Source organism: Perna viridis, chromosome 2 (genome assembly GCF_037379345.1).
Source record: "Perna viridis isolate PV_CMFRI_1.1 ecotype Kerala chromosome 2, ASM3737934v1, whole genome shotgun sequence".
Lineage (NCBI taxonomy): Eukaryota > Metazoa > Mollusca > Bivalvia > Mytilida > Mytilidae > Perna > Perna viridis.
This window is the reverse complement of record NC_142446.1, coordinates 48,654,542-48,670,190: the sequence shown is the minus strand read 5'-3', so window position 1 is coordinate 48,670,190 and position 15,649 is coordinate 48,654,542. Positions and strand designations below refer to the sequence as shown.

Genomic DNA, 15,649 nt, shown 5'->3' with positions numbered 1-15,649 from the left:
AAAACATGTATGTCAAAACCCCAACGATCTGACAATGTAATATCACTCAAGGATACTATCTCTATTTGAAAAGACCATTATTTGATCTCTGCATCACTGGCTTTGTTCGATAGCCAACAGAATATTAGAAAAATGAGGTTTCTGACAGAGTTATCTGCCCTTTAAATGTTCATTTTCAGTGCATTTCAATGAAATTATAACTCTATGCACCAACATGATATGGACAATGTTGTCTTTTTTCAATGATTCTGATGGTGCAAATAGTCAAATTACACTATCAAAATGATGGGTTTCTTCATACCATGTTTCACCCACTGCCTCATTTTTACAGAGACAGACACGTAATGTCTTCAACCATTACCTTACTAAACATAACACAAAATGTTACACACTACCTTGTGCTTATTAAACTCCATACTCAACCATTTCAATCAAATCAACAGTAGATGATTACTATGTATGCAGAGTAGTAGTGCAAACCACATTTATATGTCAAAATCATATCATATTCTAAGGTGTAGGATTTACTCCTTACATTGAAATGAAATCATATGAGATGAGATTTACTATAAGCCTATCATCCAGACATATGATTCCAGAAATTATTCCCTGATCGCTTTCAAGATTACTATATCCTTTGCAATTTCTATAATCCAGATTGCTTACACCGAAAAAAAAGTCAATTCAATTAGTAAGAATTGAATCAAATAATAACAGCTACTATTCAAAGAGAGTTTCTGCTGCTGTTCCTCTTTTTCTTCTGGTAACCCAAGCTTTCCAAACTTTTTTAATCTCACATGAAGTAGAACTCTTTGTTAACTTTTACTTACAGATATCTGAAACACATGTAGAGTGCCATCCAAAAACATGACCCGCAGGTTGACTATTTTGCCCTTGGGTGGGGCACGTTGTGACATTGGGTCACTCATCCCTTCAATTTAACTGTCAAGTCATCATACCATGATGGTTAATTGGTTCCTGAAATATAAATTAAAGTGAAATTTTACCACTGTAAAATGGAATATATAAAGTTTGCATAAAAAGATCCGAAACTTCCAAACAATGTTTTTATCCCTACCTTCATGGAACCCTTGTGACATCTATGAAAATATTGTATTATATTATTGCATAGAAGTCTAGCATCCTTAGAGGACTCATCCAGATGTATGAACAAAGAAGAGTTTTCGTAATTACCGATAGTTGTTACTTTTATCATACATTATGTAGCAATTGGTTGACGCTGTTCAGGTTTAACTTAAATTTTCGTGTATACAATTTTTACTAACTATTAAGTGTTTGCAAATTCGCCCAGAATACATGGTACATTACATCTGGACAGTACTGTACTATGACAACATACTACCATTTATATTTTTACTCTACTATACTATTACAAATAATAGATAATAACATTTCTGACATCTGGCCATTGAATCATTACTAATTTGCATCAATTAGTGAATCTTTTAACAGTAGATTCTAAATCTGATAAAAATCTGTTGTAAATATTTCTTGTACCAATAAAATACAGCTAAACTCCATCAATTTCTCCTTAAATAATACAAATGGCAGGTAGTTCTATTTAGGTTGTTAATAAATTAGAGATCATAAAGAATAAGAGACTTCAGTCCAGTATTCAGAAGACTTCTATGAATAAAGGAGTGTCGACATTGGTATAAATCCGACCTACTGTTCAATGTAAGAGTAGGGTAGAATCAATTGACATGGTAAGAACTCAGAAATACAGTTTTAATCAACTAAAGTATTGGTCATTCTTAGTTTTTCCTCAGGTCAAAATTTTTGTGATCCAGAAAGTTATAAAGGAGTGTGTTCAGGCTATCATATGCTCATTCTTGTTCATATTTTTTCTTTCCAAATTAATATTTTAAAACAAAAGAAGGGGGTCTTAGATGTACAATGGCACAATCCTATACCTTTAAATGTGTTTTAACAATAATCACTGACCTGCAGTGAAATTATGCATACAGAAAACTGAATAATGTGACAAATGTACAATTAAAATGTTTACACAATAGTGTCAAGACAATGGATTGTTCTGCATCTCTCCAGTGTTTGTCAACTTCTATACACTGTAATTAAATATGTCAAAAGCAAGAATTTACTAAAATAATTATCTATGTACACCTGTAAAATGTACATGTTACAGCAGTGTTTTATGATCTTAAAAAAATAAGGTTTCCATGGGAAAACTCCAAACCAGGAGTAACTTTCCCACAATTGAAGTTTGCTCTCCAAACTTAATTAATCCTTAAAAAATTCAAACTCTCAACTTACTGGGAAAGTGTAATAAACAACTTTCCCACACCTAAATTTCAATTGCCCTGAGTGATGGGAACTTGGAACCCTAGAACACTGAATTGTTCTTTTTCTTGTACTATTTAGTCATGTTTGTAAACAGACTTATGTGTATATAATATCTGACTCCATTTGTGAGGGCCTCAGGGAAGATTAGTTATTGCTTGCAAACTGAGTTACCCTCTCAAAATGAAGTTTATTATTATAATTATTATCATTAATTATGTACATGTTCATTGTATATCTAGAAATTTCTTTGTTCTCTTAATAACATCAAAATAGGATGGTTTCTTATCAACCATATCTGTTTTCCAATTTTTTTTTTTATAAAACATGATATGCCAGTCCCTTTTATTGGTGTTTCAAAGTCCAATAATTCTGAAAATCAGAAATTAAAAGGAATTATATTTTTCATGTAGAAACGTTGTTATGAGTGACCATACAAAGTGTTGACAGACAGGGGTATAAGAAATTTTATTACATATGGTGTAACAGTCTTCTTTTTTTCATTGGTTATTATAATCATGTGATGCAAAGCATATTCCATGTATATAAAGCCTTGTCTCTATTTATATGTATATTGACGCTATACTTCTAAATTTAGATCCAGATATAAACTGTTCTGTTCCATTATTACTCTCAGCCAATCATGGCGGAAGTGCCACAGACAAAGCAGAAAATACATTATCTACATATGTCATATATAAAATAAGGATTTTCACTCAGTCAATACCTTATATATGGACCTTCGTCCTCAGTCAGTATAATCCAAACAGGTCCATATATAACGTACTAATTTTGTTAGAAGCCCATAAATATCCAACAAAAGACAAAGGCATAAAATCATGGGATAAACACAATGTAGAATAAGTCGGATTTTAAATTTGAATTAAATTCCTGTTTGAGATAGTTCAGTTTTCAAATTTTCCAAACAATAGCAAGTCAATGATCTAATCTTTAATGTCAGTGGAGTAACATTCATTACTGACATTGTTAGGAATCAAATATCTTTTCTCTGTCCTCATCAGCACACACAAGTAGCACTTCATCACATTATTACAACCCATTGTTACTATCCCTTTTAAATTTCTGCTCATCATGGTAAACAATCAATAGAAAGGCTAGCTAAATACAATGTCTGTGTTTTCCAAATAACAATTATAGAACCAGAATCAGAACACAGTTCTATTAACGTTACTTGCAGGAGGTTTGATTGAAAAAATATATATTGAGAAGTTTAATCTTACCAGTAGCACGTAGTCATAGTTAAATATTAGGTTATATTGTTTTCCCACATCTATCATTCTATTATTGGATATTATTCACAAAGTATTGTTCAATATTCAGTGATAATATTTGGATTAACTGACAATGGAAAACAACAGTAATGAGTTCACAGCCAGACAGATAGGCATCTAACAATAGCAATTGGAGTTAAGAACACATGTTTCTTCTTCAAATACTTTAGAACAGTAGGGGAATATGTACAGAAATGCAGTCTTCTATAGGTCAGGCTATTAACTTAAAAAAAAAAAAAAACAAGCATTCTGAGAATATTGCAAAACAACATATAGTCCCCTACCGGCTGTTCATATCACTGACCCAAATACTACCTTGGATCATTAAGTATAAATGACAAACTGAGGAAATAACCTTGATTTTGATCAGAAGAAGGGATATGGACAAAGACAAGAAAGATGTTCAAATCCATTTAACAAATGCAGTTTTCTGCACCGACAAATGGACAGATTAGACTCATACCAAAATCAGCTCAAAATCTGCAAGCGTTTAGAAAAAAAAGTGTGGAAAACTTAAATTTTAATAAATTTTTCAAAGTTCTGGGGCCATAACTTGAACAAAACTCAGCGAAGCAGAACGAAACGTATTAACTTGATCTGCAACTCATCAAGGTTGACTTACATATAAAAAAAATCAGCTCAATAACTGCTAGCATTTAGAAAAGAAGTGGGGAAAACTTCATTTTTTTTGACAGACTGACAGATGGAAGGAGTACAAGACTAAAGTCCCCTTCAGCTTAAGCTGGTAGGGGACTTAAAACACCATGGAGCAAATTTCCCACTATAATACAACTAAAGATACCATCTTTACTACACATTGTTGTATCCCAGTGAATAGATACTTTGTAATAGCCTGATACATGTATACAAAGATCTGTAAACCAACTGACTTTTGCAAGTAAGAAAAAAATCATAAAAATAAATTGCCTCAAATTAGTCCCTTCATTAATGAATACATGTACATTTTATACAGTGTCAGTCACAAAAATAACTAGTAATGAAATGAAATTGATTTCCTGAAGTGCAAAAATAAATTAGCATTCCCTCCGCAAATAAGTATAAGACTTTCCTCCCACAATTAAATACAAATGTATGATAATACTTCACTACAATTTCTTTTTCACTGCACCAGTAACAACTATACAACATATGTATGTAGTTAAATGTTTGCTTGGTTAAACGATACATACACAATGATACTTATTGGAAGATAACCTGATAACAAAGAACAATCCGATGAGACTATAGGAACACTTCTAACTAAATGATAACTGATACTTCTACAGATGTAAAACTCTGATCAAGGGCTAAGTTAATGAAGACGATCCTCCATATGATGGTACTCAAGTGAACTACTTGTGTTAGACCATTCTCCACCAAGATTTAAATTATTCATACTTTGATCAAAAATTGCTACATGACTGAATTGCTTTCAACTGTTGCAATTCTCCAACTCTCTAGAGAAAAAATGAATCATAAAGTTGCACCATGTAATTCATAAAACATTACATCAAAATTATGTTACCAGTACAATGGTAGATACATCAAATTACGGAATAACTTCACACTTTCATCAGGTACGAGAACACAATTAATTCCCCTTGGTTTTCGTTGTATAAACGAATATAGTTCCAACTTTGGTAGTAGGTACATTCCACATTTTTTCATATTTTTACTGGAAACTTATTTGCTGAAGTTTTACCTCTAATTGGTAGAAAATAGGTTAAAATTACATGGGTTTTTTTTTCATTAATCAATTCTGACTAAAAGTTGTGATTTGGTTCAGTGGAAGAAGGTTAAAATTTAGGACTTTAACTCAGTTCATTTGTCATGTTTACCCCATCTCCGAATTATATATATTAATTTCAGAAAATGATGGTAAAATTTTCTACAATTTGTATATAAAATCCCGTTTGTACATATCTTTAGGCCAGAGAACTTTTATTCAGTTTGCGCCAGTGGAATTTTTTTAATCCGCTCAAATGTGTATATTGAAATGCACTTGAAAATTTATTGCGGTCTCATGCCTAATAAGGGGGTTGTCTGGGTATCAGAAATTTTATTTGCTAATATTTGCTGGGGGTAATTTGGTGTTTATTTTCAAGAATTCAGTAAATCTACATGAAATAATAAGATTTTGGCCCTTTATTCTCTATTTTCTGAAATTAAAATAAAAAATATGGTTTCTATGGGATTTTCCATTGAAATTGCACTTTTGCTAGGGTGCCAGGTATGAAATATAGACCAGTGGGGAAAATATTGTACAGCTTTGAGTTTTTCTCCTCTAACTATACACTAGGAACATCAAATCAACAAAAAACATACTTTATGAACAAGGTTTAGGCAGAAACCTGACAATTTAGTGTAATTTTTATGAACCCAGTCAATGAAATATGGCAAAATCAGGGGTTTTCCCAGCCTTGTCTTAGGATCTATAAAATCACAGATATGTGTTTTATTGGTCTGAATCTTTTGTATTTGCTAGTAAATAATATAAATAATGTGAAAAAAACCTCATATATTCATTCCATTGATATTCATACATCTAATGTAAGTCACCACATGTACATGTATATACCTTGTGATGTCTCAAAAACACCTAATTTTAGAGTTCTGCATACACTATAAGGTTAAAAAAATGAAATTTTTGTAGAAAAACTGGAAAAATACAGCTGACTGTCTGCTTATGTACCTGATAAGCTTAGAACCTTACATTATTTTACATTTGTTTCAGTTTTTTTATCATTCAAAACCCAAATAAAGGCTAACTTTTAATATCAGACACAATCGCACTTGAACAAGCTCCGTACAGGTCTGGTTTAAATTGATCAGGTGTGAGTTTTAGCTTTGAAACCACTTCTTATTGTTTTCAATGTACATTTAATATGTGTAGACCACTTTATGTTTGAAGTTGATCAATTTAAGTCATTGTCAGCATCATAAAATGAGTTTTCATATGTGTACCCCTATACATGGTCTAAAAGTGCATTGACCATGGCCGCATGTATAAAAACCCAATTTTTGGCCTGAAAGCAGCTGGAACTTGAGTAAACTGAACTTCATTGCATCAAATACACATAATATAATGCAACCAATGTAAAAAATCACAAAAATATTGCATTTAAAAAAAAAATGTACATTTTAGAGGGGCCTTATTTCCTTCGACCATTGGACATGCGAGTCATGCAATGTACCACTGATACTAAATTTGCTATAACTTATATATTTTTCAACTAATCATGATGAAACTTTGTACTTGAAGTCAAAAAAGGTTCATCCTGACATGAGTGCAGTTTTTATTCAAAGTAAGCACATTTTGAGAGCAGTTTTATTCAGTTTGCACCAGTGGAATTTTTTTAATCTGCTCAAATGTGTATATTGAAATGCACTTGAAAATTAATTGCGGTCTCGTGCCATCAATTAGAGAGTTTGACAATCAGTCTCACACTACAAGCATCCTTCAACAATGTCTAAACTTGGTGTCTTTCCCTATAACCAACCAATCTACTCATATATTGTTACATGTACCTCTCAATAAAATATTGAGAAACTGATGTATTTCCTACTACTAATGTTAATTCTGACTTTCTTCCGTCCTACTGACCATGGTTTTGAAAAAAAAACTAGAATAACACCATTCAGTATCAAGATCAAAGATCACAGATGCCCTTGCCTATAGCATATAGGAAGAATATGTATGACCAAGATCTAAGTGGCACAAGGTAGAATCTCATTGAGAAGAAGCTCCATACAACATTCTGAATTGTTTCTATGACGTTTCCCATAGCTAAAGCTTGAAGAATTAATTTGGCTTTAATTATTCTACATCAACTTAAAACATTCCTCCTTTTTGGCTACTTAATACATCAAACATCACACTTAACACACTTTTGAACAGTATCTGAAGAAGAATAAGTGTTAACAAGTACAAGTAAAAAAATTTGGTTGCCCCTACTTGTATCTTCAAACCAAGGATCTGATGACTGAAGTACTAGACTAGTTTAACTTTTAGTGTTAAAGCAATAAATATAAACAGATATGTACACTGTACATACATAATGTACTTAGTAATGATAAAAGTCATTCAAATACTGAACTTATCTGAATCGAGAAGCCTCGGTACTGTACATCTTTTAAATGGGACTTCATGACTAACATAGAGGTTCCAGTTAAACCAGGGCCTAATCTAGACATTAATGACAAGGAGAAATTTAACAAAGTTCTGTCTGAAAAAAATACAACATTGACAACCTATTACAAAAACTTCTCCCAGTCAAAGACCAATGGGAGAACTTCCGAGAAGTGAGCACAAACAAGGAGCTCATTTCTTCCTCTGGATTAAGCCCGGTTAAACATGCCATTAGTTTCACAGTCAGTGATTGGACAAAGTGCAAAACACTGCAGCTATACCTCTGTTCTAAGAAAAACTAATCCATGTACCTCTGAAATTTTAACTTTACAATACATGTATTAACATATACTAACAACACTTAAATATATATAAACTCCACACAACCTTTCATCCCAGAAGTTACAAACAACAATCTTCACAAGGAAATCAAAGTATCCAGTCACTAACCTGATCATTTAAGTATTATTGCTTATCATTACTTTTAGTACACTATACCACCATTTCTATTGGAAATGACTGCAGTGATCGAATTTAAGGGGAAATACTTGCTAAATGCAAGTTGAAATTCAATTTTGCTAGTAGACATTTTTTCCACATGCTAAAATTTGCTAGTGGAATTTTATATGTCATACAGGTAAAATCCAAAAATAACCCAAAAAACTTAAATTTAGCAGGTGTAAATTTTAAGTACTTACTAAATTTAGCTAGTGGAAAAAATTCTGAAATTCAATCCCTGGCCTGTACCAAATGAAGAAACCATACTTTCTAGTTTTTAACATGATATTGCCATTTGTTATATCTACCTTCCTTTGGATTATTCCTTATGAATATTGCCTTGATTTTATCAGTTAGGTAAGTTTGCAATTACCCTTCATTTACATGTACATGTATGTAAAAATTTATTCTAGCCTCTAGACAAACAAACATGCCATTGTCAGGAAATGTACCATGTAAATATACATGTAGTATCAAGCATGACTTTACAAGGCCAACAAAAAGCATAAGGATTACAGCTTCATAGGATTTTTGTTAATTTTCAGTTTCCATGAACAAGCTCCATACGAAAATTTACCTTCCCACAATTTATGTCTGCTTTCTGAACTTATCAAATCCTTTCAGAAATTCAAGTAGTTTCTTACTGTGAAAGCAAAAAACAACTTTGCCAACCAAAATTTCATTTGAACCAGGTCAGCAAGAAATGGAAAAGCCAGAACATTGAATATTTTATGATTCCTAAAAACCTATTGAAAAATTTATGTAAGCTAAAAAATGTCTACCAAAACTACTTAAATATTCAATCGAGAAACAAGACGTTTTCCAACCTACAAAAAAATTATCTAATTTTATTAAATTTGAGTTTTTCAAACACATTTACATGTAGCTATAAATGTGCTGCAAGAAATGAATTATCAAGTAAAGTTTGCAGCAAGTTTTGAACTCAACAGGATTTTAACCTTACGGTATAAATTTGACTTAAATTTTTGTAGCCAATATTTTTACTATCAATGTAGAAATTTAAGTGCACCAAATTGTAGGGGCCAATTGTGAGAGGGTATGCTAATTTTTAACCCTACACAATTATTTCTGAACTACAGGTACATGTACAAGTAATAATAGACAAAAGCCCACCCAAAAACTTCCTTTAAATATATACATGTCTATGCAATAGATTATTAAAGGCTTCTGTTATTTCTATCTATCACCATCAGAGAGATAAAAACCCTCAGACATAAAAGAGTCATTAAAAAGTTTATTAGTATTCAATTTAAAATCCACTCTCTCAATACATTGTTATTCATAAAATCCATTAAACCTTTATCAGCCATCTCTTTTTTTAAATTCATACAAAGAGAAAATTAATAATTCAATGTTAATTGGGAATAGATATTTGAGAACTTGTGAGAATTTTAACAAATCATCACTACAACTCTGACATGATTTGTCCTTTTTTCAGTTTTCATGGCTGAGAAGTACATTAGTAGTAACATGATAAAAATACATGTAACTGTAAATTCCAGTAACCATATCATCTTGAATATTAGTTAATACATGTACTGAGGTAAGTTGACCTGTCTAGCCTAAAGGAACAGCATATAAAATTTGTCCACTATAGGTGCATGGGTTGACAATATGAAATCTACACAACTACAAATGTATTTGACGTATTTGTGCATATGTGTATTGAATACAGACATTGAGTCACACAGGGCAGATTTGATGTACACCCTAAAATTTTTTTAATGAAATGTTGATTTTTCACCAATTTTTACCACAATTCTTTCAGCCTTTAATTCTATTTATGCCCCACCTGAAATAGACCTGAAAACAATAGAGAAGACCTGGCTGTCAAATAACATACATTTATTTTTTTTCGTTTTAGGTTGTCATACAAGTAGTAAACATTGAGCTTATAGCTCATTACATGGTTCTGGCAGTAAACACAGTTATATAAATTTAAAATATCTGTACTAATGTTCTTCAGGGTTTGACACAGGCTTAAAGACCCTTTTACATTAACTGTACGATAGTCGATGAGCATGCATGGAATAAGCTCAACATACAATTCCACGAAGAAATTTCTTCTGTTCTACCCAAACCCTACCTTGAAAAAGTATTAGTCACACATGCTCACCGACTTAAAACAAAAGGCTCTATTGCAGGGTAGTTTAATTACGCAAACTTGGGCATCTACCCTGGAAACTAAGTCATTAGCATACATGTATACCTCTGCAATTACAGGTGACAGGAGAAAAAATGAATAGTATACTTACACCAGAGATTGCTTTGTCACATTGCAGCCTGGGTATAGCATTGAGACTGACTTACAGCTAACGAAATATTGTTTTTTTCTTGGATACAGTTATAGTTAATGTACAGTTAATGTCACTACACAAAATCATTGCAGTGTATGAAACCATTGTTTTATAGTTCTTGCCATATTAAAGAATATCTTTCAATTTCTACCTGCCAAAATCATGTTTCACCAGCCAGCATGGCTCAAGTCTTATCCTTACATATTGCAAATGAAGTGAAGAATTTATTTTTTATATACATGTATATCAGATAAATAAAACAATCTTGTCCATTGTCATTTAAATACATAGTACTATTCTGGAAATTATAGTACACTCAGGGACATTTGTTTCTCTAACACTCAAGAAGGAGTTTTAAATGAGTTAGTCTGTGAAATACCATGTCATTCAGATGAGTTGGCCAGTGGAAGTGTTCACACAGAGTCATTGTACAATATCTTGCCTTTCCTTTCTATGATCCCCTGAACCAGGTAATCAACTCATCAAAAAAAGATAAAAACACCAGAAAAATTTCCTTTAAAAGTCAAATGTATGAAAGCAGTCTAAAATTGTGCCCTTTATTTATAAAATATCATATCTTATCAACTAATCAGAAATTTGTCACAGTTAAGTTTTTGTTCCCTTTGATGTCAAGTGATATTTTAGATCTTAGATTGATATCGGAAGACAGCCACAACAATTATTGTCAAATTTAAAGAGAATACCTCTATGATCTGTATTTAAAGTATTTTTCTGGTGACTTCACATTAACAACACCAGAATCAAACCCTATGTGTCATCCTTGTAAATATAGATAGTCAAATGAACACACAAAGGTGTGCTTTTCACGTGAAACGATAAGGAGGATCTCACCTTAAGAGGCATGACATGTGCATTACCTGACTGTTTATACACGTAAAACATGTTTTACAAATATTTCAATTTTTTAATGTCTATTTAATTGCCAAAACATATGTCACATAGTCATTTTTTACATTCATAGATTGAAACTACTATTTAGTTAAATTGTGTATACCTGAACAAAATAAACACATGCACTCATTGATTAGGCAACAAAGGATCATTATTCAATATTTAATATCAAAGGTATATGTTAATGAATTACTGCTTAGTTTACAATGAAAAGAAAGTTTTCCTATAAAGCCTATTTTATTTTGAATTAATTCATTCAAATTTACATGTACAATACTGGTTCTTTCATACATAACACATTTCAATTATCACAACTTCAATAATCAAGTTGAATTCTCATGATCATCAAGAAAATATTTGTTTAAGTACATTTTATGCAATGTACAAATGTACAAACATGTACATAAATCCTTTCACAATGGACAATTTTCACGATGTTATCCCTATGTACAGTGACAAAGGTACATGTACATGTATATGCACATTGGTCTTGATTGGCCATCATTTTCAAATCTGAACAGAATGGACCACATAATTTGTAGCAAAGACCAATATTGAAGTGTAGAGGACTATGGTAAGAAAAAGAGACAGAATGGGTGCACAAATCACTAATGTATGTACACAAATGTACCTAATAAAATATGTAGCATTCAACCCCTGATCAAATCATCTGATTTGGTCTGATAAAAATGGACATATCAATTTCTCTGACTATATTATGGATATGTGCATGTACACTGAATTAACACATAGTATAGCATACAGAAGATGCAGCATCCTCCAATGATAGCTGAGAAATAATCTCTGTCCCAAAATCAGGAAATCTCCTACATTTATTGGTTTGAAAGAAATACACAACAGAAAATCTACATGCAGTTTTCCTACTTAAAATGATATCTGTACCTTGAAACTCCTATGTGTCTAGACAAAGGCAAAGAAAAACAAACAACCATGTCCAAATAAATAAATATAAACAAATATACAGCATTTGTTTATTTATCTGTTTAGCCAACCAAATAATTAATTGCTTTTTCTTCTACTTTGACTACAGGGGTCAGAAAGGCCATAAAAAATCAGACAATCCATCTTCATGAGGCACCTAGCCAATAACTCAAAATAATGAATTGCACTATCTGTCGACAATGTGCAATTTTCCAGCATAAAAATAAAGGATGTAACAGAACACAATTTATATCTAAGTGCAGATATAATATCTTTAACACATTTATTAACCTTCAAGTGTGATGTACCTAATTGCTTTCCCATATGTTCTATCAAGTAACCCAATTAATGTGCTTGATGATCAAAAACTTAACTTCAAACATTATTTTGAGTACATGATTTCATTATCAATTGATTACAAATTGTAATCTCTATGACATAGTACATACATAAATGTCAAGGCAAATAACTCCTACAGTTCACAATCTTGTTTTATCTTCAACATAGGGCCCAGAGTAATTCATTTTGTTCTATACATGTACAAGTGCATGTACATGTACATTGTATGTAAATATTCGAAAATTCTTTTATACTTAACTTTTAATTTTCTTGTAAAAACACTTATCAGTGCTTCTTTTTCTAAGTCTACTGTAGAAAACTTTATCCAGAGGGGGTCAAGAGGGATTGCAGGGGGTTGACAAAAACTGGCAAATAATGTCCTAGCACCCCCTTTTTCTGAGGAAACTTGGCTGTCATCCCTCCTTTTCAAAGTGTTTGGATCTGGCCCTGTTATCCATCATTGTGTTCTTATAAATGGGTTCTCAATCACCAAAATAACATGTAAGACTTTTTCACATCTAAACTATCATTATTTTTAATAAAAAAATCTGTTCTATCTTTAATAATGCATAAAATCTGTAATGAGTGTTTTCTTTTATATTTAAAGCTCAATTAATGTACGTAGTTCTCTGTCATCACAGTAATCACAAATCAAGGCTAATGTCAATTATCAAATAGCATAGAAAGTACATGTAATATGACAGAAAAGGCTAAAATGTTCATTTTGAAACCTACAATATGGGCCATAGATTTTATGCATAATCACATTTTTCTGCAAAATGCTTTTTGCTACGCATTTTGATCACATGAAAGTTCTTACTGGAATCGTCGATCATACATGTACACTACTGTACATGCAAGAAGTTTTACTGGTCAGTACAATATTGGTCTATGCCTTTATTTCTTTAACATACATGTAGTGGCAAATTTTCCAATACCACTACCACAGCTTAAAGCCATAAACATATTTTCTAATATTAAACAGATTCATGCCTAACCCAAGGAGGAGACACATGTAAACGTACATTTGTGTGGCATATCTGATCAAAAAGGAGATTTCTTATGTAAGGCTGAAATAAGTAACTTATGTTTCTACTAACCCTACTGACCCAATTTTTCTGTGCTTACCCTCTAGTTCTTTTGGCCATCTTTTGACAAGCACTATTAAAATCTGAATGCAACTCCAAAAACAAACCAGTCAAATTTAGAGAATGTAAGTGGGAACATGCATATTTTCTCCTTTGCCTAATGCTGGTGATATTGTTTTCACAGATCCAATACTAAAAAATTGGCATGGCCAAATTATGAAAAAAATATCTGTGAGCCAATGCCCACAAGTGATACTTCTGTAACCCAACTTTTAATCATCATACAAGTTACTATGGCCCAAGCCCAACATCAAATCACTGGACACTGCACACCTACAATGTACGATGTGTACATGTACATGTACAAAATGTAGTTTTATATAAAGCTTTTGTCAAATTGCAAAATGCATCAATTGGCTCTGACAAGTACATTGTAGTTGCAGAGTGCAAAGATGTGATGTACAGACTTAATTGTTTGCCTATTGCAAATTGACACACACAAAAAAAACTACAATTATGTCATTAGTTGAATGAATAAGTGAATGAACTGAGAATTAAAAAAATAATTTTAAAAAACTGTCTACATGTGCATGTATAAAACTGTGTGTCTTTCAAAATATAATGAGAATACATGTAGGTATGGTGTATATGTCAAGGAGACAACAACTCCATGGGGATGAAAATGTCAGCCCAAGGCCACTCATTGGTCTTCAATGAACGAGGAAAACCTCATACCACAGGGCAGGCTGCAGCTGGCCTCTAAACATCAGGTACAGTGAAAATACTAAAGGTGAAAATAGATAAGTTTAAAAATGTCTATGATTTAATAAGAATAAATTCTTCGATGCAAGTTTTTTTTCACATTTTAGCTTGACCACACAAAATCTACAGCAACAACTGGTAGATCCACCATACATATTCATTGTACATATTGGCTATTGAGCTTCAGGGGATAAGCTGCTTTAGCCTCCCAAATATGATTATATATACATTTGTATATGTATCAGTTTTCATATCAATGAATCCAGAGTACGTCTATTTCCAAATATCCAATATAAAATGTCCAATAAAACCCTTACAATATTATGAAAAGCCTTGTGATTGATCTAAATACAGCAACTGTGTACACACATTGTACATGATGGTAGTTTATAACTACACTTGTATGATGTGCATGTACAGTGTATAGTAATTTGTAAATACCCATCTAGCCAAAGATCTATGCATTTATCATCTCCAGATCATCAAATGTGTCTCTTTGTTCAATGCATTTTTAGAAGGAACATTGCAACAAAACCAAAGTACTGCAAGATACAACAGACTACTGACTGTACAATATTATACAGCCTTGCAGGTATATTGTACTATAGGGTCAGCATAGTAAGCATTTTGTGACAAACTGACATCCAGGAAATGACATATATTTTACGATTATTTTTTTTCTCCTTTTCATCCAATTTAATTTGTCAATTATGTAAGTATGGTTTTTTTAATTTTATTATGAATATTTAAGCGGGGGCAATAAATGACAGTTACATTGTTTGATTCTGACAGCTTCACGTTACAGATGATAACATGCTGGATGGAGAAGACATTGTTTGATTCACGACCTTTGTGTATATGTTAATCTCTTTTTTGACCATTCAAACGCTATAAAATAGTCAAAATCATGTAGAAAATAGAAAATACTCGAGAATAACATCAGACAATCAAATTTCTGCATAAATACAAACCTTTCTGCAAATCGGAAGTACAAAATGCTAATAAAGGTGTGCGTAAAATTAATTCAACAGCAACCGGAAGTAGCTT

General features: G+C 32.0%; 1 protein-coding gene across 8 annotated transcripts in view; it reads right to left on the bottom strand.

Annotated features, from left to right (window-relative positions):
* The window catches only part of LOC148625504 (FERM, ARHGEF and pleckstrin domain-containing protein 2-like), an 86,054-nt gene extending 70,405 nt beyond the window's left edge, over positions 1–15,649 (bottom strand). For all 8 annotated transcript variants that reach the window (XM_088569115.1, XM_088569119.1, XM_088569121.1 and 5 more), the window contains exons 1-2: positions 15,574–15,649; positions 831–978 (exon numbers count right to left, since the gene is read on the bottom strand). In XM_088569115.1, coding sequence (XP_088425241.1) covers positions 831–929 — 99 coding nt within the window. In that variant the 5' untranslated portion in view covers positions 930–978; positions 15,574–15,649. The remainder of the gene's footprint in view (positions 1–830; positions 979–15,573) is intronic.